Source organism: Scleropages formosus, chromosome 8, assembly GCF_900964775.1.
Source record: "Scleropages formosus chromosome 8, fSclFor1.1, whole genome shotgun sequence".
Classification (NCBI taxonomy): Eukaryota; Metazoa; Chordata; class Actinopteri; order Osteoglossiformes; family Osteoglossidae; genus Scleropages; species Scleropages formosus.
Genome location: NC_041813.1, coordinates 9,875,732 through 9,902,223, shown reverse-complemented (window position 1 = coordinate 9,902,223; position 26,492 = coordinate 9,875,732). Strand labels below are relative to the sequence as shown.

Sequence of the window (26,492 nt, the reverse complement as noted above, 5' to 3'; positions counted from 1 at the left end):
GCCCCTCTCCGAATCTGAAATCTCCGACCTCCTGATATCACACAGAGCCACCACCCGCTCATTTGATCCAATCCCATCGTCACTCCTACAGAACATTTTCCTGCAAGTCTCCACCTTCATCTCTAAGATCATCAACTCCTTGCTCTCCTCTGGTTGTTTCCCAGCTGCCTTCAAAACTGCTCTCATTTCACCTCTGTTAAAGAAACCCTCCCTGGATCCCAATTTGTTCCAAAACTACAGATCAGTCTCCCTCCTCTTCTACCTGTCAAAAAGTCTAGAGCGGGCAGCCTGTGATCAACTGTCTGATTTCCTCACCTGGAACCATCTCCTTGATGGATATCAGTCTGGTTTCGAAGTTAGTCACTCCATTGAGACGGTGCTTCTGGTGGTGTCTGATGCTCTCTAATCTGCTAGAGCTGCCTCCCTCTCCTTGGTCCTCATCCTCCTTGATCTGTCTGCAGCATTCGACACAGTCAACCACCGGATTCTACTCTCCTCTCTTAGTCAGCTTGGGATCAAAGGAGCGGCACTAAGATGGTTGGAGTCCTACCTATCTGACAGATCCTATCAAGTGGTCTGGTGGAGCTCTTGTTCTTCTCCTCTGCCTCTCTCAACCGGTGTCCCGCAGGGATCGGTACTGGGTCCTCTTCTCCTCTCGATCTACACCTCCTCCCTTGGCCCAGTCATAGCCTACCATGGATTCAAATACCACTGCTACGCTGATGATACCCAGCTCTTCCTCTCCTTTCCCCCTGGAGTGTCAGACATTTCTGCACGCATTGCTGTCTGCCTATTAAACATCTCTGCATGGATATCTAATCACCACCTCTAACTCAACCTCTCCAAAACAGAGATTCTCCACCTCCCAGCTGACCTGTCCTCCTGTCACGATCTATCTATCAAACTGGACAACTCACTCATTTTGCCCACCTCCTCGGCTAAGAGTCTGGGAGTGACGATTGACTCAAGTCTATCTTTCTCTCAGCACATCGCAGCCATAACCCAGTCCTGCAGATACAACCTGCATAATAGCCGCAGGATCCGTCCCTACCTCACAACTGACTCTGCCCAACTACTTGTCCAGGCCATGGTGACTTCCCACCTGGACTACTGCAACTCTCTCCTGTGTGGCCCTCCTGCTACTGCCATCAAACCTCTGTAGCCTCTACAGAATGCTGCTGCACAAGTTGTTTGATTTGCCACAGCGCTCCCATGTATCTCCTCTACTCATTTCTCTGCACTGGCTTCCTATAGCTGCCCAGATAAAATTCAAGACCCTGGTTATTGTCTACAAATGCATCAATAGAACTGCTCCCAGCTATTTACAAGACAACCAGACCGCTTCACCCATCTACTTCTGCTCGCTTGGGGTGGTCCTGCATACGAAAAGTAAAAGCATGGAGGTTCTCGGTTCTGGCTCCGTTGTGGTGGAATGACCTTCCCCTTTCACTCAGAACTGCAGAACCTCTGTCTACATTCAAGAAGGGTCTGAAAACTCATCTTTTCTGGACTCACACTTTACCCAAAATCTCTCCAGCTCACATGGTGTAAATGTTCATGCACCATATCATATGATCATACTCAGAGATAAGCCTTACACAGCCACATTGTATGTGAATGTTTGTATACCTAAGGCTTATTAAAGAAAAAAAAAATGTTGGAAGGTTATCAGGATTCATCTATCCTCTGGACCTACTGAAGCGATCGGTCCATCAGACAAGTGGAAAGCAAAAACAGAATTTGTCAGAATCACATGTCTGAACTATCACTGATGTCTCATGCACAAATTGTATTTTTCGCTGAGATGTATCATGTGCGTCGCTTTGGAGAAAAGCGTCTGCTAAATGAATAAATGTCAATGTAAATCTTACTCACTCTCTGGGAATCCAGTTTATATTAAAATAGACAACCTGTTACGAATTCCATCACGAATCACGATTTTAAAAGTGCAGAACTGGGTCTTCTGGCCGACCAATGAAAAGGCAACTTGCTCAATGTAGCAGCCAATGGGGATACAGCGCTTCTCTTCTCATAAAAATGTCTCTTTTGAAGCTGTGTGTTCCAGGTGAGTCTGCGAAATGAGCACCTACATTGATTAAACGGTTAATTTTTTTTTTCTTCGTTTGAACAATGTACAATAGATGGAAGCATATGTGTTGGACTTTTCGTGGGTATGAATCATATATGCCCCTTGTTTTTTTTGCACGTGCCATTACGTTTTCGTGGTTTTTAATCTACCGCTGTGTGACTCACTCGATTGTTGCGACGACGTGATTGAAATGAATCATGTAAACACCCCACTTTTATCACCCAATATTTACTAGATACACAGACTGTACAGAGAATCGATTTAAAGCAATGTGTGGGTATAACTTGTTCACTTTTGTGACTCAGCTAAACTATTCCAGTTTTATCCAGGGTTGCTTGGGGTGTGGATTCATGAATCATGGGCGTTCCCCCGTTCTGTTGTCGTTATCCAAACCATAGTGTGGCTGTAGGAACGCGTTCGCAAATAATTTTGGTTAGGAAATACGATCGGATTGTGTAATGAAACGTCAACTTTATGTGGGGATAAAACACATAAATCATAAAAACGTCAAGATTGGTATGGTGTGAGATGTCTTTGCGTGTGTAACTTAGAATGACTGGAGAAGCGAACGTACTACTATGCTTGGCATCTTCGTGGTTACGTTGTTGCGAAGAAGTTGATTAACAGGAATGAAATTCACCAGGTGAAGCAAAGCGACAGGAACCTGCAATAAACCGCAGTCTCGTTACAGTCTTGACGTTATTCCAGTGTCATCCAGGGACATGATATTTTAATTGGCAACCATGGTGTGTATGTAACGTCATCAGCTGTTTTAATGAAATGTGAATTTTATGTTTAGCAGTTTCACATTTTTGGCCTTAGGTACCATATTTCTGACTGGAGTAAACATGCCCATCAAACAAAGTGCAGATTATTTGGCAGTGGGGCAGGGCTTGCTGGCTCTCACCCATGAGTCTTGCCTGCAGGAGATAGGCTGTGCGGCGCTGAGGACTGCATCCCTGGGACAGGCACTTACTTGCGCCATGGCTATATTTTTGCCTCCCTTGCTGGCTACGTACTGCGGAAGAACGAGGGAGAAGAGGTATGTCGGGGAAAAAAAAATCTTATGACGGAATAAGACACACTTCGTACTCCATTACTATGGTGTTGCATACTAATTTTTAGAATGATGTAATTCCAGCTCCCTATAATATCTGTAGTGAAGGAAACAGAGGCTCAGTTGCTGCCAGATGTTGGGGCTATAGTAACCTGCAAGGTAAGGGAGAGGTTTGTTTGGTATGTGCAACATTTCATGTTTTGTAGTGAATTATATTTCATATTATCATACCTATCCATGAGTAAGCACAACAGTGGAGTTTTTTTTTGAAGGCAATTCATATTCAGAATATTTGCCTTCATTTATAAATATTGTTTTATAGGTTACCAGTATCAACCCCAGGTTTGCTAAGGTCCATGTGCTTTATGTTGGTTCTACACCACTAAAAGATAACTTCAGAGGAACTATCAGGTAAAACCTTGAGGTTTTAAGGTGCAGTAATGTTAACCTGACAGCAATACTGTAATATGTTGCATAATGTTATCAGTCCTTATATATAGTATATTCAGATGTGCTGTTTTCAGATTACAATTTTATATTCCATTTAAATTGCAGAAATTAAGCTCTGTAGGTGCAAAAGTATAGTGTTTTGCATTAAATAATGATGGAAACCCTTTTTGCAGGAAGGAAGATGTTAGAGCAACTGAGAAAGACAAGGTATGTTTGTGTGCACTTTCAATGGTGTGGTATTTCCATAAATGGTTTTTTCATTCCTCTGAAAGAAAGTAGTCACTTATTGACAAGAGCCTTAAATTTAAAAATCAAGAATTTTGTCATTATCATAGCATTCCCTGAGAGTCTTTACTTATAAATACATAATCATGGTAGGTCTAACATTGTTTTGGTCCCTTTCCAGGTTGAAATGTACAAAAGCTTCCGTCCAGGAGATATTGTGCTTGCAAAGGTGGTATCCTTTCAGCAAAAGCTGCTGGGGTACATGAAAAGGCTAAAGTGTCAGAATTTTGTTGGTGAAATCTTTCCTTGTGTATACTGTTATACTGAGTGGGTTGAAAGCCGTTGTGAGACGATAAAACAGCAACAACACATAAGTATTAACCCTTCCTGGATCGATGCCTTGGCATGGCGGAAAGCCTTGTGTGATCTAGGGATCTCCAGAGGTCTGTCGTCGGGAGCAGTTTGCTCCTGGTAGGGTCTCCCAAGGTAAACAGGTCTGGATTGAAGATCCGGACTAACACGATCCAAAAACCCTGGGTGATAGTTGAACCTCAGATTGAAGAGGAACAATGCGGATTCTGTCCTGGCCGTGGAACAGTGGACCAGCTTTTTCCCCTCCCACAGATAATTCAGGGGGCATGGGAGTTCGCTAATCCAGTCTACATGATGACCGTGTTCCCTGAGAAATTCTGTGGGAGGTGCTTAGGGAGTATGGGATGCTGGGGCCACTACTGCTAGCCATTCAGTCCCTGTACACACGGAGCGAGAGCTGTGTCCACATACTTGGCATTAAGTCCAGCTCGTTCAATGTGGGCGTTGGACTCCTGTAGTGGTGAAGGGGAGCTGAGCCATAAGGCAAAGCTCTCTATTTACCGGTTGATCTACGTCCATACATTCACCTATGGTCATGAACTCTGGGTAATGACCGAAAGAATAAGATAGTTAGTGGATACAAGAGACTGAAATGAGTTTTCTCCGCAGGGTGTTGGGACTCGCTCTCCATGATAGGGTGAGGAGTTGGGACATCTGGGAGGAACTCGGAGTAGAGCTGCTACTCCTCCACATTGAGAGGAGCCAGTTGAGGTGGTTCGGGCATCTAAAAAGGATGCCCCCTGGGCGCCTCCCTTTGGAGGTATACTAGGCATGACCAATTGGGACGAGGCCCTGAGGTTGGCCCAGGACCTGCTGGAGGGATTATATCGCCCAGTTGGCCTGGGAAAGGCTGAGGATCCCCTGGGCTGAGCTGGAGGAAGTTGTAGGGGACAGGGGCAGCTGGGCCTCTCTGCTCTTCCTGTCGCAACCGTGACCCTAGAAGAACAAGTGGGCAAGAAAAAAAATGGATCAAACAAGTATTAATATATTATTTTTAAATGTGAAAGCTGGTTGCTACAGTTCTTGACCAGGGCTCAGATCTCACTTGGTGATGTCCAGTCCAACTACCTCCTGACCACGGCAGAGAATGAACTGGGTGTGGTAGTGGCTCACAACGAAGCAGGTGAGGCCAAGCTGAGGGAATACAGTTCTGAATAGTCCATTGTGTATCAGAGCAGTTAAAATATTTTTGGCAAAATACTTTTAAAATGTCTTTTTACAGGCACGGAACTTAAGTTTTGATCTTTATCAATTGACTTAAAATGTTAGATTAGTGATTTACCTGTTTATAGAGCTGAGTATTCTTACTGCATCAGGGGTAAGTACTTTGATTATGGCTATTTCTACAGCAGGAATGGGAAATTTTAAATCTGGGTTCTTGGATTGTGAGACATCGGGTATTACCATGGCAGTTCTTGTCCTTAGGTTTACAGAATTAGTTTTATTGGGTAAACAATGGTTGTTTAGATGACAAAAATTGGATCTGAGTAAGAATTTTTTTTTTTTTTTTTTTTTTTTTTTTTTTTTTTTTTTTTTTTTTTTCAGGACACCTTAAACTAGGACACAATCTAGACTAATTTTAAACCGCTCTCTATTCCATAGGGATTCAGATGATACCCATCAGTTGGTGTGAGATGCAGTGTCCCCACACTCATGTCAAGGAGTTCCGCAAGGTGGCCCCGGTGCAGTCGGAGTATCTTCAAGCATGACAAGGCTACAGGCTACAGAATCCAGCCCTGTGGTGGACCTCTTTCAGTACCAACTTCCCCTTCTCTGGAGCACACAGCTTCATAGCATACAAACTGAGTTTCTTTTGGAAGACAGCCTTCCCACTGGCCAAGTGGAGACAATTAAGTGTACCTCTGAAAATTAGTGGGAATTGTTATGAAAGTGGTTCAGTAATAATTGGATAGTTTTTATAACAATGTCTGTGGGTAATATTTTCAGGAGAATTGTATGGGATGATTTGGAAATAAACATGTCTAATAAGCTATGTTTTTTTACATTGTTGGATCTGTTTTTACATTTACAGTGACTTCTAATTCACAAAAGGTATATTTAAAACAAAATGTTTAAATCTTATGTGCACTAATTTGTGGGTGACTGCTTAAAATATGCTTGAATATTCTGGCCTTATTTAGTTTAATTTTAAACTCTTCTATAAATGTACATGACTGCCAAGTTTCTGTTTCTGAGGGCAAAGTAATAGTTCTAGTAATACAGTATTTGTACAGTATTTTTTCTAGTAATCAGTGTTTGAATAGACTGAGTCCAAAAGTTTATTCTGTAGGTAAGCATATACACTTCTGTAACCAGAAGTCTGTTTCTAACTCTAAATTATTTGTAGGCTCACTCACTACAATTATCAAAAAGTTAATAATACAGCTTATCTTTTGATTTATTTGGTTACATTCTGTTAAAAGATATATTAACTGATTTCCATCAATAGCTCAAACAGTGCAGATTCCCAGTAACCCTCTTCACTGGAAACATTAAGCTTGTTGCAAAATGCACAGGGATGCCAGTTTATTATTTTTTCTTAGCACAAACCAACATTGAAATTGTTTATGTTCCGTTTTTTAAAGTAGACAATCTCCTCAACCACCTATGCAGAATGGTGTCTTAAGACAGTGCCACATTCTACCATCAGGAGAATCAAAGAGCATGACATGAAGTGTAATGGAGGATGATGAGGGCATCATGTATTAAGAGTTTATTACCTTAAATGTCAAGTGTGTGTCTTAGGGTAAACTTCACAAAATGGGCCAGGAGGAAGCAATTGATGTATTACATTAATATGTTTGTCAGCATTTGGTTAATTTAAATCTGCTCTCAGAATAATGTAATGAAATAAATACACCTCTGTTCATTTGTTAGGTAGTTTTTGTGATTAGAAATAAATGCATGAAATAAATTTTAAAATTATGATGCCACTGTGCCCCGGTAAAGCTGCCAATCCCCCCCTTCTTCAAACATACAATGTCTACAACTTCTTGCCCCGAGCGGGGTCACGGCGAACCGAAGCCTAACCCGACAACACAGGGCGTAAGAGTGAATGGGGAGGGAACACACCCTGGACGGGATGCCAGTCCGTCGCAAGGTACCCCAAGACAAAACCCGCTGTGCCACCGCGACCCCCTTCCTTCAGAGCCAGAGTTTTAGACAGAGTAGAGCGACTTCTAATGAAGAAAACTGGATCTGCAGGTCACTTTATCGCTGCAATAGAAAAAATAGACAATTTAAAAGTGAATAAAATGTTTTTACAAATAATATAATAAAAAAAGAAAATAATAAACTTGGAGGGTTCGTAGCTTCGTAATCGTACGTGGGATGTTTGTAAAAAAGTGTACAGTACTCACCAACAATCAAGGAAAAATAGACTTCAATTCCCATAACCCTACGCACCCTTAGGGTTCTCCTTTTGTCATAGAAGATAAAGTGACTACCTGTTTTGTCATATGAAGACTTTGGTTAAGTACACATGCACACTGTGTACAAACGCTTGTCCCGAGCGAGATCGCGGCCAGCTGGAGGCAACACGGGACGTAAGGCTGAGGGGGGAGGGGACACACCCAGGACTGGACGCCAGTCTGAGTCTCAGTCTGTCGCAAGCGGCAAGGCACCCCAAGCAGGGCTCAAACCCCAGACCCGCCACACAGCAGGACCCGGCCAAACCCGCTGCGCCCCCCTTTGGGTAAGTATCGTATTTTTTATTTTAGCATGGGAGTGAAGGAATGAAATTATTTATAAATTTAAGAATGTGTTAAAACTTCATTACCCAGAATGCCGCTGTCCGGAAATCCTTCGCAGTACGTGGGTCAAGCTAAAGAGCTGTACGGGCTGCAACCTCTTTCATTTAATATTTACGTCCGCAATCTCTGTGATAGAGAAATACGACTGCCAGGATTATCATGATTTGACCAACGGATTTTATTTTCATCTGGCGTCCCACTAGAGCTAAGTAAGTGCGTATAACTGTATTACTGAATTTACTCATCTTGAAAACCGTAATTGGACTTGATGTGTGATCTTTTGACAGGAGATGTAGACCGAGCGAAAATGTAATGTACTGGGTCTGGCGGGACTTAATAAAATTTTAATTAACCAGGAGGCGTTGAACGGAACGGGATTGTCATTTACTAAGACGGTAATAGTTAGAATTTTACTTCTTTCCCACGCTAATACGAAAGAAGATAAATCTCCACAGCGACAGAGAGTCTGTCGTCAATTCAATCACAAATTTCGTACTGTACATACTGGGCATAGTAAGTATGTGACACTGACAGAAGGGACGGCGGATCCGACTGATCATGGAAACAATCATGCGATCATATGATTATTAATTTATAGGCTGAATGAGCATTCACGAAGGATGCTAACTAAGTGTGATAGTGATCATTCTGTGGTTAAGGTTTGCCTGTTCGCCGACAGCACTTGTTGTTTCTTTTGCTGGCGTTACACCCTTCATTCAGTGCCTGGCAGGAGGAATGCGGACAATCGGGTCCAGACGGCCGCTTCGGAAAGCGCTCATCGCACAAAGAATAACAATGATTCCGAAAACAGGGGAAATCTATGTGTACATTTAAATTAAAATTAATGAATTAATGACATTGAAATAAGGGGGGAACTTGACTAAAAACGATTGACAGCTGAGCTGGCAGGAAATTAAAAGTTAGGCTTTTGCTAAATTTATTTTAGGTGATTACTACAGAAGGCATGTGTGGTGAATGGCACTGAAAACTATGAATAATTATGTAATATTTATAAAAATTGGGCAAAATCAATAGTACGCCTTTGATAGATGTTAGTCAATGTATGCAAACCTGTATGTGGAACAGAGATAAAAATTGTATGCTTTTATTCCATAAAACAGCTGCACTGGGTCTCAATCTCAGGCAGCACTAATCCAGAATTAGAAATGGCATTAGCAGTAAAACTGTTTGCAGCGGTCCGTGTCCACTGAAAAATGATGGTTCGGTGGTAATCCCTCTGCAGAATGGGGCTGTAGCTCTTACACAAACGTAATCATTTGCTAATGTACTTGGTTTTCACTGCTATGGCAGTATATTTTGGCTGTTTTTACACCAGTTCAATTTCCTGTGCAGTTCTGTGAGTGGATGCTCTGCAGCAGAGATCTTTGGGCATGCGGGGGTTTCCACTTCAGTTCTCTGCATTAGGAAAGCAAACTTAACATAACAGCATTAGTGAAGAAGTGTCCCAAGAAAACTGTGGTGTAGCCAGCCATTTGGAGACCTGGATTTAAACAGTGTTCACCTCTCCTGACCTGGACTGAATGGTACATGTGTTTTTCCAGGTGGTGGATGAAGGGCAGGGGTCAAATTCAATCTCATCAAAGCCTGAGCTGCCTGTCAGTTGTATGAGAAGTAAGGCTACATTTCCAGGAGAGCTGGAGAAAAAGCTGAAAAGTACCATCTGAAGCGACAGGTGTGTGAGCCACATGGAGTAGTCTCAGATATGCAGTCTCAAGATCAAACTTTTCTACCAACTTTTTTCCAGGTTGGGACTAATACTGTTTCTACAAGGGAGACGGTGTGTGAAAAGTCACGTGAAGGACTGACCTATTAAAAAAGGACTGCATTCTGTATTTGTCAGTTTTTTGTTTTTATATTTCAAGTCCTTAGTAAGTTGTTTCCTCTAAATCTCTGCTGAAATGGTCAAAATTGCTTGTAGCAGGATCCTGTAAGTCATCCTCCAAAGCTCTTTGTTGGCCCTGTAAAACCATCCTATTATGCTAAGGAAGCCTGTCTCATAAGATCTAACCAAATACTGTGAATTGCATTTTTGATCCATCCAATGTGCTTACAAGGATCACATTCACCCTCAGCATAATTGGCTCATAGGACTTACAGAGGAGACAATGATGCAGTGCTCAGGATGTTTAGGTCCTCCATGAAAAAGTAATGATGGCATGATGGAGAAAACGAGCGGTGTACCTAAGTGGTTGTGTAAGTGTTCAGTGTCAGGAAATGATACTGTCCTCACTTTTTTTTTCTCCTGCTGGCAGTTTACCTGGGCTTGGGTACCTTTGGTTTTATTTTTAGACTATTTACAAGCAAAATGGTCTAAAATTTTTGCATTAGTAATAATACTAATACAAACTGGAAGAATTATTTGTTCACTATTGCACTTTGAGTCTCCTTATTTGTACCTCTTCATTCCATGAGTTTATAAAGGGAATTCCCTTCTTCCTTGGTGGCTGTAGGATTGCCCTATGGACAAGAAGCTTTATCTCGGACCTGTGCAACATTTGTCTCAATCTTCATCATACAACATCAAGTCCTGGAAGTTGTGACTGGTGTGGAAAGAAGACCGTGCCACATGTTCTGTAAATTTGATTCCGGGGGAAATGCAGAATGGTATGCAGCTCTTTTCTAGCACCATGCGTTTGTTACTGCGGTGGCTGCGGCTGTGCTTCAGGCGAGGCCACAAAAGGCTGCCAAGGTGTGTACGGGAGCCTTGGAGCTACAGCAGGCTGCTCCTCAAGTCCCTATATTTCAACTCACTCACCAACTCTGATGTGGTCATGGATGCCCTCTTCGAGCCTGTGTTCTGGCTAGTGGACCATCTCACACGTTGGTTTGGAGTGGTAAGTCACATCACAGCTTTAGGGAATTCACTATGCCATGTCCTGATGTATGGGGGGGGTGCTTCAGTTTTTTTATATTCCAGTTCTACAAATTTTTGGGGCCCAGATAATTGAGAAAAACTTGGTGACACTTTTCTCTGGGTTGTCTAATACCCACTTGTCTCTATTTGTAACACTGCTCTGTTCTTCTTAAATCTGCTCCCCACCAACCCTGCTACAGGTCTTTGTGTGCCTGGTTGTGATCCTCACCAGCTCTATTCTTATCATCGCATACTTCTGCCTGCTGCCCATGGTCTTGGATACATACTCTACAGCTTGGATCATTTGGCATCTCTGCTATGGCCACTGGAACCTGGTAATGATTGTCTTCCACTATTACAAAGCCACCAGGACATCCCCTGGACACCCTCCCCAGGTAAGAAGCTCCCATTAGAAAATGCAAAGACTTATTTGGATGAGGACAATAGGCACCTTGAAGCAACTGGGTTAATTGTGAGAACATTAGTCCTTAGGAAAGTTCCTCATGTCCTGTGTGTGTTTTTCAGATAAAATGTGATATACCAGCTGTGTCCGTCTGCAAGAAATGCATAATTCCCAAGCCGGCCAGAACCCATCACTGCAGTATTTGCAACAGGTAGCTGTTTTTTCCAGTACTCATAAATTTGGTGCTGTCAAGTTGAAGAAAATATTGGAAGCTTAGGTATTGTGTGAGAGGATGTATGACATGTTGTGTATTGGTGTAAAGTTTACCATTGTATATTCTCAATACTTGTTTCTTGTTGTTTTACAGCTGTATATTAAAAATGGATCATCACTGCCGTATCTTTTTCATGGAAATGGACAAAGTCTTGCTGGCAGACACTGAATCTTCAGTTGTTTGTTTTTGCTGATTTTGGAAGTGCATGTGTATTTTATTGTATTAGTGAAAGAACCTGTGGCATAGTAATTTTTTTTGTTATAAGACATGATGTGTTTCCCCCTTAATTGTATATATTCTCAGCTTGGCTGAACAACTGTGTAGGCCACTTCAACCATCGCTACTTCTTCTCTTTCTGCCTATTCATGACCTTGGGCTGCATTTACTGCAGCATCAGCGGGCGAAATTTGTTCCTGGATGCTTACAGAGCCATTGAGGTGAGAACTGGCTCTGTCCTCTACTCACACCCCACCTACCCCAGCTAATGGAATGCTGGTGTACCCTCCACCTGTCCATCCCCAGTGCCCTGCGATTCAGGAGAGCTGTTAACCAGGGCCATTTGTCTCTACATTGTTCCAATAGCGCTTCAAGAGCTTGGATGTGGAGCCACAAGGGGTTCCCGTGACGGGGGTAGGATGGCTCATTGGCCTCCTACCTCCTGGATCTGCACCTGGGCAGGTAGTACAGAGGCCCTGCAACCCACTGCTCAGTATCCCCACTTGGCACCCAGATGCTGGCATATGCTTAAATCTCCCTAGTCCTCACCCCTGCCTTCCTCCATTTGGCATTCCCTTAAATTAGATTAAATGTTTTGACCTAATTAGCTGATGTGTAACGACAAAATGCTCCCCCCCCCCGATACATATATAATTACTGTGCAGAAGGATAAAGTTTAAATATTTGCAGTCTCAGTGGTCTTTCACTTTTCAGTAGGTACTTACCACTTGACCCCATTGTGAGACCAGTAACTGCTAGGACCAAATAAACTAATGTCTTCATATGACACAACCTATAGGACCTATAATCAGTACAGACCATTCTCTGCTCAAATGTCCTGAACCAAGTTAGTAGGAGTTACAGAGCTGGTATTGTATCGGAAGGAAACTTTAAAATGTCCCGTGTCAGTTTCCTAACATTTCAGCATTTTATCATCTTGGAATTTCCTCTAGGCGTTCTAGCCAATTAACTTGGGTAACTAGTGGCATACTGTCCATTGAGCTTGTGGCTGACCCAATGTCATCCTTTGAGTTGCTGTGCCTGTGAAGTGACTTGGCTGTGTTTTTACTAAATGTGTAACTACTGCATTTTGTGTATTTGTGGAACATTTTCCATGGCATGCTAGGAGAAGTCAAACAACATAAAGACAAGATATAATGACATTACTCAGCTTTAAAAGGCTGCCCTGCTGTCTGTGTCCAAAGTTTTTTAAAGTAGTTGCTGGCCTGCTCACTTATCAAAACCAAGATTCCGCATGTTACCAGGTAAACGGTGAATGAATATGCTGCAGGGTAACTGAGTTTAACTCATTGTAACAAAAGACGTTCGGATAACTAACACAAGACACTGCTCATTCAGCCAAGATTTGTAAAGCTAGTCTATTAATGTGGTGCTGAATACAGTGATTGCTTAACTTCCTTTTTTGTTTTTGTTCCAGAGCTATTATCAGACTCCAGCTCCTCCCTTCACATTCAGGGACAAGATGTTTCATAAGAGCATCATTTACATGTGGGTGCTGACAAGGTGAGATATTTCTTGGGCTGTTAAACAGTCCAATATGTCAAAGGCCTGAAAGTCTATTCTTGGGTATCATTCAGTCTGAAATGGATGGGATTTTCCTTGAAGTAAAGCTGGCTTTTCTTGGATAGCTACCACACAGTTAATCAGGTGTACTTCAATAAGAAGCTTGCTGACTGATGACACAAATGATTCAGGTATATCAGTAACCTCAAACTGGGAATGAGGATTTATTGACTTTTCCCCTTTTGTCATGTGTCCTCCTGGCAGCACGGTAGCACTTGCTCTTGGAGGCTTGACACTGTGGCATGCCATGCTGATCTCTAGAGGTGAGACCAGTATTGAGAGACACATCAACAGCAAAGAGACTCGGCGCATGCAGAAGAAAGGGAAGGTAGGGCACTTTGGTTGTACACTGTAACTTGTACTGTACATCAGTATAAATCTCTAAATACACATCTTAAACATTTTACTATATAGGGTTTTTTTTTGGGTAGGTTTTCAGGAATCCATTTAATTATGGCAGATTAAACAACTGGAAGGTGTTCTTTGGTGTTGAGAAGAGGAGGTGAGTTTTGTGTTCTCTTTCACTGGAAATTCATTGGAGAGAGAACAAGCAGGACTAGAAAGTTCTGACTCTACTTCTTTTTCCTTCAGTCATTGGCTGACCCGTGTCCTGCTGCCTTCCAGTCACCCACCCTATGGTGACGGGATCACCTGGGACTTCACTTTACACAGGAAGGACCTGATGGCTGTCTGACTACTGATGCAAGTTTCACTCCTCAGCACTATGGGAATGGTTGCCCCAGGGTAGCGTTGGAGTCTAAAGGCAGCCTGGGGACTTGGAGTCAGAGGGGTTACTCTGGCCTGCCCCACCAGCAGGGGCACAGTCTCTCATACCAGCCTCTGACCCACTGTAGAAGGAGTAGACTGCCCTCATGTAGGCATTTGGGAGTTAATTTGACAGTTACTCTCTTGACATGTGGTCTCCTTGACTCCCTTCTGTGTAATGGTAGGCCTGATGGGGGGTGCTAGTGACGCACCACCATCACACAAGGCTTCCCAGTAAATCATTTGATAGGAATTTGCAAGGGTGGTGGAGATGACAGTTGAAAACACTGAGGCAGCTGGTTGTCCTTTTTAAGGTACCCTGAAAGACCATGTTTAAGCACATGTAAAACTGTGCAGTTAACATTTGGTGGATGTTTGTACTTCTACATTTGATAAAAAAATAAATTCCATGATTTTTAATCACACATACTTGCTGTGTTGACTATGTCACTGATTATTCAAGTAGGATGGGTCTCTATTCTAAGCACTGATGGTGAGAAACGAGCAGGTCCTTTCTGTAAGATTGCAGTTAAACAATTGTTCATAACCCAGGTTGGTGGTATGAAGTTCACTTCAACCACTTTATGCCTAACAGAGGCTTTGATCAACTGAGTTACACAATTATATTCTGTTGGTAGTTTTACAGTTCCATCCTGTATCAGTGTTCTTAATGTGGAGCCAGCGATCACCCTCCTCCATGCAAATTAATGAATCCACCCATACTGCAATGACTCAGTAGAAGGTCAATGTTCAGATGCTGGTTTTCAGACTAAAGTTCTAAAGAAAAATTACAGTAAGTAATTACCTGCAGTCATAATTTTACCTGTGAGTAATGTGATCAGGATTTTAGACTTTCATTACCATTGCATGGCTTGGTTGCACCAGCAGGGTGCAGTAGGGCTTCTTCCCTAGCAGAAAGCTCTACACATTGCTGAGGCACTCAAGGGTGCCTTATGTTATTTAATTTAGCAGATGCTTTTCTCCAAAGCAACTTCCAATGAACACTATGTAGTGTTATCAGCCCACATCTTATTCACCCAAGCTGACTTACGCTGGCAGCTATACACTACTTACAATGGATCACTTATCCATACATCAGCAAGTAAAACACACTCCATCACCCACACTATGGGTGACTTAGTCACCAACCTACCTGAACAGTATGTCCTTTAACTGTGGGAGCACCAGGAAACCTACGCAGACACAGGGAGAGCATGCAAAGTCCTTACAGCCTGAAACTGGATCGAATCCGCGTCCTCACACCACCCAACAGCTACTCGCTGAGCCACCGTGTCGCCCAAATTTCAGTTCTTCAGTGCCCGTGGGTGCCTTACAAAGTCACATCATTTGTCATATAGCACAACGTCCTGCTGCCCTATGCGGCAGCAAACAGGAGCTCAGCGTGTGCGACCGGTCAATAACACGTGATTAGTTCAGTAGTAGGACGATCAGTTGCAGCAGCCTTGCCAATGCAGCTCTCGAGCTGTACCGGTGCTGCGCTTGCGCACCAAATACGGTGTTTCCACCAGGAAGAGAAAGGGATTTAACCCTGGATGGAAAGAGATGGAGAGTCTTTGGGTGTACTGTAGTATAGCTGTGCACCAAAGGAACGTGTCACGGGCAGTCGTGAGCGTTATTTTCAGAAAGGTACTGATTATTATTTAACCACTGCTAATTCCAGGCAAATCCTAATAATATAGTATAGCGCCAGGTTCATTTTCAGACGGGAAACAGCCAGGCACTCCGCTGTTCTCACTCGCAGCTCGTGTCGTGCCCCGAGTTGCACCGTTAAAGCTTACTGCTGTCCCGTCCGTCTGGAAACGAATCAAAATCGCTCATGTTGATGAAGTGCTTCTCAACTGTGGATTGTAATGTGTGTGTGTGAAAGACGAGTTGGAAGAGCGCCGCAAGTGTCACGCGATGTCAGCTGCGGACCAGTGAACGTGTCGCCGGCGTGACTGACTGTCTCGACTCGGACGAACTTACAGCGCTGGACGCTGCTTGGGAAGTACGGCTGTGTTTAGCGTCCTGTTGTGCAAATACTGCCTATTTTCCACTGTCGATGGATTTGCTGCTCGGACTCGGACTGGTGTGACATAATCATGGGCTCCTGCGTTGGACGACAACCCGGGGACTCGGGCGAGCAGTCCGGAATACGGGGGAGGACGCGCAGAAAGAGGGCAGGTAAATCGTGGTGGACCGGCGTGTGTCTCTGGTGGCTGTTTATTCTTTTTTTAAAATTTCTCTTCTTAGTGTTCAAAAGAGCGCAGTTAGTAATATAATAACACGAGTGTCCCTTTTCGCCAGTTTACGGCCACGTGGGATGTTGAATATTTAATGAAAGCTCGCCGAAGCCGAGGGAGGGAGTAAAATTACTAAGAAGATGCAAACGAGAAAGAAAATGTAACTTAAGTAAAGTTCTTCGAAAAGCTGACATGCCTGTAAGGTTGCGCTGCTTTAGTCTGTTGAAAACACACATTTTATTTATTCTGTTTTTGTTCGCTCTGCTAGTGTACGTGGAAATTGAATGATAAATTATCTATTAGTGAACATCTGGTATGTCTTGGTGTCTGCTTGTACTTTACGCACAGTAGTAGTAGTATACAGTAAACTGTAAGTTACATTTATTTTCACAGTATTTATATTGTTTTTCTCCAGTTAACCGTTCAGAGAATCATGTTTGGTATCCGGAACTATCATACTATGTTGTTTCTCAAAATTCTTTCGAAAGGAGTCTGAAAGCCGAAGGAGGTGTTCCTGTTTCCAAACTTGTGGTAAAATTAAATTGCAGTCCATTCCAGGACCAATGATGTAAGTTCGCTGGCAAAATAGCCCAAAACATACATAAACATCAAGAACATTTATAATTTATAGACCTGTGTGTACTACACTTATAAAAAGCTTTTCCTGACAAACTAGTTATATCTCGTAGTGTCACAAAGCACTATGGCCATTAGTTCTCGCTTTAAGAACACAAATGGAATGGGGGGGGGATTCTGTTCAAACTCCTACTGAGTGTTGATTCCTCCACGTAAACATGTTCAACATTTGTCATCTAATTATTAATCACCAACACTCAGGAACACCAGACACCTTCTGAATCTGGTCTCAGGTTTCTTTTTGGTTTGGGTGGGTTTTTTCTAAGGGCTGTTTGCATAAATGCAGGTGATCTTTGCAGTGCATTATGGGGAAAATTAGATAAATGCTATTAAAATAAACTGAAGGTGTTTGTATGTTGTTAAACATCCATAATACAAGGACCCAGTGCATGTGACAAACAGTGTGTTGGGGATATGCGGAGGAGTGCAAAATTCATGACGATTTTCAGGTTAATGAAATAACTATGCAAGAAACCAGTTCAGAATGGAGATGGCATTCTTTTTTAGGACTGTCAGAATGACCCCACAGCTGTTTGTGCTTTTATTCTGTAGGGATAGTTACAATTCTGAGCAGTAAACACACTGTGTTCATCTGATGGGATGATTTACTGATCTGAGTGGATAGTCTGATCACTTCATGTAATTGGAGAGGTTTCATCATGAATTTGGTGGACCTACAGACCAGAAAGTCCCAGGAAGATGGAGATTGAATATTTTAGTTGAGTGGTGCAAATTCTTGGAGTCTGAATATCTGTATTATGAGTGTCCAGGGGGAAAGAGACATTTCATTAAAACAAGAAAACGCTAAACAAAGGGAACTGGCTTCAACTTGGAGCATCTGCAAATTCAGTTTGCTGTTCATTTGTGTTGGGCTACTGTTTTTTGTTATGCAGCTGTCAGTGTTTTTCACAGTATATACCATTTATGCAGGTAGTTATGTTTGTAGGGATCTGACCCTTCAGCAGGGTACTTACTCTAAATTGCTCCAATAAAAATTACCCATCTGTATCAATGGGTAAGTAATTGTAGGCAGTTTAACGTTGTATGTTGCTTTGGAAGCAAAAGTCAACTAAATGTAGATCTACACAATTTTTCAGCCTTCAACATTTGGTTCAAGCAGATTTACTATGGTCAATGATAATTCACTGACAATCTCAATGTAGGATGTGCAGTAGAGCTCATTAAATACATTCAAACTGGTTTCAAAGACTTACTTATTCATGTAGCTGACAGTTTTATCCAAAGCAACTTACAGTGTTGAATTACACAGTTATTTACTGATTTATACATCTGGGTAATTTTATTGGAGCAATTTATGGTAAGAACTTTGCTCAAGGATACAGTAAACAGTAGGTGAGATTTGAACAAGCCACCTTTGGGTCTAAAGGCAGTAGCTCTAACCATTATGCTATCAGCAGCCCCCGGATGGTATTTCAGCTCTAAATCCTGGTTTCCTGCTATAATTCTTACTACTTTGTGATATTGTTCATTTACACAGTTCTTGCATCATTGCTCTTGGTAATACCATGTGTGCAGCATGCCAGTATGGAGGTGTTTTCTGGGACTTGATTTTGAATGGCAGAGTTTCAGAGGATACTGGAAAATCAGCTTGTATTAGCACACATTAGGATTACCATGTCCTGTGCCAGACGAACAGGGCTTTACAACTAAAGTTTATTTTTAAACTCTTGGCTTTAAATGAGACGAACAGGATCAAGAGACCTCTTAATGTGACTTTTTTTTTTTTTTTTTGTGATACTGGCAAGTAAATGATTTGTACTATGCTTTGCTCAGAACTACTTAAATGTATTGGTATATAATGAATAAATCTTACTGGACTGTGATTAGGAAAAGCAGGGATGAATGCAAATCATTGTGCTAATGTTAATTGAAATGTTTGTATTTGTCCATGCTTGGATGGACATGTTCTTTTGAAGGTGGTATATATCTGTGACAGCTATTTTCAGACATTGTTTTAAAATAGAACTGTTCAGGTTAGAGTTCTTGAGACTCGGTGCTAAAGTGAGCTTGGGCTTCATAGGCTGGAACTTGTAGGGCTAAATATTCAGGCACAGCACTAGTTTGTGTCACTCGTCTAAGCTGGAGTGTCTCTGAGGAACATTACTATGGGAGTTGGACATTCCAGGAGCTACAATACCACTGTGGCTGTAATGTTGAAAAGTAAGTGATCAGGTGGCTTTTTTTTCTTTTTCATTTTTTAAAATTTTGTCTGCTTGATAGCTTTTGTAAATGATTAGGGAAATTATCCTTCTGTTGTACCCCTACCTTATGAATTCCAACTTATTGCTTGTAGTAAATAACTGGTTGCACAGGGACTGTTTGTGTTCATTTCATTAGGTCCTTAGTGTTCCTTCAAGAGAAAGGTATAGTTTTGTAGGGTGCATTTGAGAATCTTTTTGTGTGCTCCTTCCACATTTTGTCTCTAAAATCAACTGAGACATACAACTGCTACACCACATTCATCCATTTAGCTTTGGCTGAGCAGAAATCCTTGTCATGCCCAAGGTGGAGCATCCTAAGTAGGAAGCACTCATTAAGCCAACTGCCCTAGGAGACAGAAGGTTTTGCATTTCATCTGTTGTTTTGGCCTTCTAAATGCCAATTATTGGATTTGTGGTTATAGTTTCATGGACAAACTGTCTATTCTTTTGTGATCTGCATGGGTTCACATCCATTAGTGAGATGTCTAGTCCATACATGGGTTGGCCTCATGTTGGGTGTGACACTGAGTTTTATCATGTACGTGAGTATTGGTAGTGGTAAATATTTCATAGGGGATTAGGGGGAAATAAATTATCTGAGGTACAGAACACATCACTATCACAGCATGGTGCCAACCCTGAATTATAAAGGCTTCCTGTCTGTAGTATAAATACCCTCTGCAAAAAAAACAAAAAAAGGTAGAAATATTGAGTTGACCAGGTTTCAACAAATCTCAGTCTGTACAGTAAGGGTTTCAGGTATTTGTTCTGTTTGAGAGTTGCAAGGAATTATTTCAAAGCCCTTTAAGCTATAGGAGTTCCCCTGATGGTATTTAGTGGTCTTAGTCATGGGCTTGCTTTGCGTGATATACCTTCTGTTTTGGATTTTTCCCTGGGATGTAAGGCATCTCAATGTACCATCAACCCAACAATAAAACAAGTACAGTCTTGACTTTAATCTCTGTGCAAGATCTGTATTTGTAAGAATATAAGAATTATAGATTGTGTAATTCAGCTTGCTGATTCAAAAGTAGCAATACATAGTGTGATGGCTTTTGTGGGCCTCGTGTGTTATATTGGGAGTTATGTAAGGTACCCCTCTGCAGTTGCTGCCCCATCTGAATATTATCACAATTTTTATCTTTATCATTTTGATGTATTTAACGTGTATTGCAGCAACAGTTGTGCTACTCCAAAGATGTGACTGATGCCAAGGAAATGGTGGCTCAGCTATATCTTCTGGATCCCAAAGAGAACATGTGATTTAGGTGTTTTGGGAGTGGTCTTTAGGGCAAGAAGCCCTGAAGTACCTCATGCCCTTGGCTGCAGCTGTCTGTTACTGAAGATCACAGCTCCGACTTACAGAACTAGAGTTTGCTAGCACTAGGGTTTGCACTATATACACTGGTTTATACACATCTTTTTTTGGTAAAGACATACTTGTGTGTTGGATTTGCCGTGGGTTTTGACAACTCTGATTCACAGGTGCTTCCGTTAGGGCAAATTCACCAAGAAATAGCAGTAAGGCATCCCATCAACTGTTATATAGATTTCACAGTGGAACTGAGGAGCAAAGACAGCGTAGTTGAAGTACTTGAGGGATCTCACTCACCCTTTGAAAGCACATTCAACTGAGTTAATTCCTAAATTTATGAAGTAAACATTCATAGAAATATAACAGAACAAGTGTAACTCCCACTATTCAGCCTTCATCATGCTTCAGTAGCAACATTACAAAGAAAGGACAAAATTCAGAATAACTGCATAAATAAATAGACATCTGAAGAGATGCATAATGATGGGAGAAAACATACAGGTTATTTTTAAATAATTTTAATAGTTTATTGCTATTTTACCTCTTTCCCTCCAACATTCTGAAAGAGATTATGGCAAATCCTGTTGTCACACCAGATTAAACACAGTAATCCGTCACACTATAAATATATATATTTTTAAATCCATCAATGTCACCTTTTTAAAATCCTGAGCCCTGTAATGGTTGGTTGTCAAGGAAACAAGATTAGTGAGGATGGTATGGCGTAGTAAGAACCAGTATGCCCCCTACTTTACACCTTGCCATCCATGTGCAATCCTATAAAATTAGATCTCGGAATTGTGAAGCTGCCACCTTGTTCTTCTGTCCTTAAAGCCCTGAGCTACCTGACTGTCTGGGTGGGGGAGGTGGGCTTTCCTCCAGTCATAACCTTTAGAGAAGGAAGCACAACCTGGGATTTTACAACTAGAAAACTAACAACATGCACAGCAGGTAGTATGGTGGTTAAAGAGCAAGTCTTTTAAGCAAAAAGCAGTTGAAGTCCTGGTGTAGGAAATAATTACTGTTCTTCTGAGATTTATTTCTTCTTGCTGCACACAAAATATATAGCTACAGGTATTTACAAAGCTGTGAGCTATATAAAACTCCTTATTTGTGCTGTTTAGTGTTGTAGTAATAACTTCTGGAATTTATTGGTTGTAACTTCTTTTTGTGGCAGTCCTTCACTTGCAACAGAGTAAAACCAGTAAATACCTTAAAGTTACTTTTAGAACTGTACAAGACTTTCTCTGAGGAAAGGATTTACTAATGCATGTGTTATTGATGCTATTTATAGACAGCTGGACACACACAGGCTAAATCCCCAGCATAATCCAGACTGTTTCCTCTTTGTGCAGACTATACTTACACTAAGAAGATCCATTGGGAAACTCCTAGGAGGAGTTCTGTGGGCTGGTAGGGTTTTGTGGGTGTAAAGCCTTCCCGTATGGGAAGTACCATGTTTTTTTGTGTTGTGTGTCACGGCAGGAGTACCTGGGCAACAAAACTAGGGAGGATACATGTGGGCAATATTGCCTGACCTCAGTCTAACATACTATATTTATAAGAGCCATGGGTAAGTATTTCTTACAGTGGTGCTGAAAATAAGCAATAGACACATTCTTATTTTAATCTCTGGAGTTTTTTTTTTTTTTTTTTTTTTAAAACTTGTTTTTATATGCTATCATTCTACATTGGTTAGAGCATTTTACATTACATTTACATTTATTCATTTAGCAGATGCTTTTCTCCAAAGCGACGCACATCTCGTAGAAAATACAATTTGTGCATTACATTAGGAGAATAACATAATTGCAGATGTATGATTCTTAAGTACAGTTAGTTTTTTTTCACCATATGCAGCAATGTTCTTCACATGAGTAGCTGCATAAAACTTTATCAGAATATTGATGATTCCTGATCACCTTCCTAGTAGTTTTTTTTAAAAGATAAATAAAACATTTATGTTACATTACAGGAGTAGCTGTGTAAAGGTTTACCTGGACATGATCTTAAAGTTATAGTGCATGAACATTTACACCTTACATGAACTTAAGAGATCATGGGCGAAGTGAGTCTGGAAAAGGTGAGTTTTAAGACCCTTTTTAAATGTGGACAGAGATTCAGCAGATTTTATATACTGTTCAATTTATTTTTATAGAGCAGTCTTCTGACACTGTGACAGACTGCTAAACAAAGGATCAGAAGACATGATACATATGAAAGCTTGGCTATGCATTAAATTACTGCAGTAACTATCTTTGTTGTTAACGCTATAACTAAGCCAACTGGCCACAAAGGAAAGGAAATTAAAAAAAAAAAACGATCAACCAAAAGGCAAGGAAAGAAAAAACCTTTGGGGGTCCAAGTGCCAGTGACTGCTCACCCCTCCTGGTCATTTCAGGTATAAAAAGACTTTTAAGCCACCTTGAACAGCCAGTTATAACATTGCTACGGTTGCTAGATGCTATTAAGTTGATGACTTGATGACTTAATGTCTCACCTCACATGTGCGAGTCTCATCCTCTGTGGCATGCAGTCATCGTCTTCCGTCAACATGGAGTGCTAGTATCACGGCCAGTCTTCTCATGTTTCGCCATGTGGTCAACAAACAGAAAGGGCAACAGACAAAAAAACAAAACTAGAGAGTTTTATATTAAAACACAACACAGCAAATGGGAATAACATCAGTTATGGATACGCCAGAGCAAACAAATGAGCTTTAGCCTGAAGTTAATCCCCGAGACAGATGGCATTCCTTACAACAACTAGCAGACTATTCTGAAGTTTTGACTCTCTGTTGCTCTCTCTCCTACTGAGATCTTATCAATCGCGGGTACTTAAGGGAAACTCGCATCCATTGAATGAAGACAACTGTCTGGAACATATGTCAATCTCACTAAGGTAGGCTAAAGCAATGCCATGTACTGCCTTGTGTCAAGAGTAAGATTTTACAATCCAATGCAGTAATTTAAGAACTAATGTTATATGGGCATACTTCCTAGTTCTTGTAACAATTCTAGCAGCAGCACTCTGCATTAAATATAACCTGGATAAAGTCTGGTATGTACAACTGGATAATAAAGCATTGCAATAGGCCAGCCTGCTCAAAAAAAGCATGAACCAATTTGTCAGCATCCTTCCCACATAAAAACTGCTTTAGATTAATTATATATGTCAGCTGAAGGAAGCACAACCTAGTGAAAGTAGTAGCGTGAAATATGAATGACATGTTTCCATCCAACAAAACACTGAAGTGTTTAACACATTACATATGCTTGAAACTGTTTGTCAGCGGTAAAGACAATTTGCTAAAGATACTATGTGGTGTGTCATCAGGCTTACAAGAAACTGTATGAGTGTCATCAGCATATGGGTAAGAACTAACATCATGCTTACAAATAATGTCACCCATTTTTTCCATTATTTTACGATTTTGAGAAGCCACAATCTTTTCAAATTGTTTATTAAGAACAATTGTACATGTGTTTAGAATTTATTGGTTCTTTACAGTCAAAATCCGATTTCTTTAACAACGGTCTAATAACAGCACCTTTAAAAGTGTTCAGGACATCAACAATAAGCAGCGAAGTATTAATGATATTAACAGCAGGTTCTGCAAGATTGGAAAATGTGGCTTTATATAATTTAGTGGGGATTTGGTCTAAAGAACAGTAGCAGATTTAGTAAATTTCATTGTGCAAATTAGCACAGTTATTTTCTCTATAGTAATCAAAGCTATTTAAACAAAAACATGACACAAACACAAATATTATCAGAGCCAGAAACCCATACTTTGACTAGGAGTGGATTAGATGGTATGATCAATGCCTGGATGTTTTCTGATTTATTGTTAAAGAAATGACAAGTTCATCAGTAGTAGTAGTAGAAGAAATGGAATTACATGGCTTATCTAGGTGTTTAGTAGGTAAGTTTGCACTGGTGTTCAACAGAAAACAATACATACATTTTCATCAATTAATTTTGAGTAATATTTGGATCTGGCATTTGAAAAGTGCTTTAGTATATTTCTTGAGAAAGACCAGGCTATGCAATAAACATGCAGTTTAGTTAAATGCCATTTACTCTCTAGCTTATATTTTAGCTTTCCACGACAAGTCTCTGAGATGTATGTCGCTCTGGAGAAAAGTCTGTTAAATGACTAGATGTAAATCGACTCATTGAACCACAGCATGTTCCTGAATGACATCACAGGACAGAAGTTGTGTGTGTTAACGGTACCATTTTAAATACTAACGTGAATACTGTATGTGGCCTAGAGCAGCACCTTGAGGAGTAAAGTGTTGCAGTTGAGGTCTTGTCACTAGTTGTTTTTTTTTTTTTTTTTTTTGTGCAATGCAAAGCAGTCTTTAAAAGACCTGGCCAAGTTCTTTGGGGCTGACACTGTTGTTCAATGTTGTTCAACACAGGACGTAATGAGCCACTGAAGAAGGACAAGCCCAAGTGGAAGAGTGATTATCCCATGACTGAAGGCCAGCTGCGCAGCAAGCGGGATGAGTTCTGGGACACGGCGCCAGCCTTTGATGGTCGCAAGGAGATCTGGGATGCACTGAGGGCAGCAGCTCTGGCCCTTGAGGGAAATGACCATGAGTTGGCCCAGGCCATTGTGGATGGAGCTAGTATCACCCTGCCACATGGTAGGATGGGGTTGGCTTTCAGGCTAGCACTTCTATGTATCTTAATATTTTGGTGATGCTTGAGTGGCGATAAATGTCACTTTTGTTGTTGATGCAACATTAATGTAGATATGTCTGCCTGCAATACAAGCAGTTTCACACACTTGCACCCTTACTCTACAGGGTCCCTGGCTGAGTGCTATGATGAGCTTGGGAACCGCTACCAGCTGCCAGCATACTGTCTAGCTCCTCCAGTCAACCTGATCTCAGAGCGCAATGATGAGGATGTGCCAGAGAAGCCTGAGCCCCTGGTTACATCTAGGAAAGAATTCCAGCTGAAGGTGCGCCTTTCCACAGGCAAGGACCTGCGGCTAACTGCCAGCATGGCTGACCCCATTCTCCAGCTGAAGAAGAAGCTGCAGGCCCAGGAGGACATTGATGTTGCCCATCAGCGTTGGTTCTTCTCAGGCAAGCTGCTCACTGACAAGACCCGACTGCAGGACACCAAGATTCAGAAGGACTTTTTTATCCAGGTCATCATTTTCCAGCCCACCATTTCTAACTGAGCCCCTGTGGGATGTGAAACAAAGTTCTGGCTCACTGCGATAGTTCTCTGAAGGTACGAGAAGGGGCGCGAGGACATTAATCCTGTTTTGTGCGCAAATACATTGTGGGAAAATGTACAGCCTGATACAGTACCCTACCTGTAGATCAGGTGCAATGGTACACGCTGTCATGCTAGGCAGTTTCGACCCTTCCCCACATACCCTTATCAGATGATGATATGCTAATACACCCCTACCTGTAGTGTCTCCTGGCCTACAAAGCCAGATGTGGAAAGCAGTTTGCAAAGAAGCAACCAAAATGTGGGGTTTGAATATTTAATAGCAAGAAGGCACAGGGAGATGCAGCATGGGCTTTCTGTCTAGATGGGCCAGACTCACAGGACATGATGTGCTAAAAGGATCATGCTTTCTATTTAATCCTTTTTGTCCTCTTTGTAAAGAGAAATTTGTAGCTGTTTTTGCACATGATGATATTGTTGCTAGCTTGTTGGTAGAGGGAGACTTTTTAAAATTTTGTTTAATGAATTGCCTTGCTACTTTTTAAAAGATTCAGGAACTGAGAAGTTAAACCAATGAATAATATAGTTGCCTTGCATTTCTAACTTACATCAGACTATTTATTTATTTATTTATTTTTTTTTTAGTAGACTCCTACCAAACAATACCCCCTTGATGTTTTACACTGTGGATCTTGTACATGGTTGCAGGCTTCTAGTAGAGGGTGTCTCCTCAGAGAGGAACAGCCTGGCAAATTCATGTTAGCTCAGGGAATTCAGCAGGTTTTTGTCTTAATGTTAACTATTCAAAAATCAAT

General features: G+C 41.4%; 3 protein-coding genes across 5 annotated transcripts; all 3 read left to right on the top strand.

Moving 5' to 3' along the window:
* The first annotated feature begins 1,990 nt into the window (after positions 1 to 1,990).
* Positions 1,991 to 6,240, top strand: LOC108942710 (exosome complex component CSL4-like). Its single transcript, XM_018766180.2, has 8 exons — positions 1,991 to 2,065; positions 3,016 to 3,131; positions 3,231 to 3,305; positions 3,469 to 3,557; positions 3,770 to 3,803; positions 4,003 to 4,053; positions 5,232 to 5,316; positions 5,796 to 6,240. Exons 1-8 carry the CDS (start codon positions 2,038 to 2,040, stop codon positions 5,900 to 5,902), a joined length of 585 nt encoding a protein of 194 aa, XP_018621696.2. The 5' UTR covers positions 1,991 to 2,037; the 3' UTR covers positions 5,903 to 6,240.
* Positions 6,241 to 8,010: 1,770 nt separating this feature from the next.
* Positions 8,011 to 14,602, top strand: zdhhc16a (zDHHC palmitoyltransferase 16a). 3 transcript variants are annotated; one of them, XM_018766141.2, is made up of 12 exons: positions 8,011 to 8,154; positions 9,508 to 9,638; positions 10,417 to 10,800; positions 11,021 to 11,215; positions 11,346 to 11,434; positions 11,591 to 11,619; positions 11,801 to 11,934; positions 12,080 to 12,175; positions 13,152 to 13,237; positions 13,502 to 13,625; positions 13,729 to 13,799; positions 13,889 to 14,600. In XM_018766141.2, exons 3-12 carry the CDS (start codon positions 10,561 to 10,563, stop codon positions 13,989 to 13,991), a joined length of 1,167 nt encoding a protein of 388 aa, XP_018621657.1. In that variant the 5' UTR covers positions 8,011 to 8,154; positions 9,508 to 9,638; positions 10,417 to 10,560; the 3' UTR covers positions 13,992 to 14,600. The 3 variants fall into 3 exon arrangements, with proteins under 3 accessions (XP_018621657.1, XP_018621659.1, XP_018621658.1); XM_018766143.2 differs by lacking the exon at positions 12,080 to 12,175 and having other exon boundaries at positions 13,889 to 14,601; XM_018766142.2 differs by lacking the exon at positions 9,508 to 9,638 and having other exon boundaries at positions 8,019 to 8,154; positions 13,889 to 14,602.
* A 1,251-nt stretch (positions 14,603 to 15,853) lies between these two features.
* ubtd1a (ubiquitin domain containing 1a) lies at positions 15,854 to 26,075 on the top strand. The gene is made up of 3 exons (XM_029254356.1): positions 15,854 to 16,246; positions 24,906 to 25,133; positions 25,296 to 26,075. Exons 1-3 carry the CDS (start codon positions 16,165 to 16,167, stop codon positions 25,676 to 25,678), a joined length of 693 nt encoding a protein of 230 aa, XP_029110189.1. The 5' UTR covers positions 15,854 to 16,164; the 3' UTR covers positions 25,679 to 26,075.
* Positions 26,076 to 26,492: the final 417 nt, after the last annotated feature.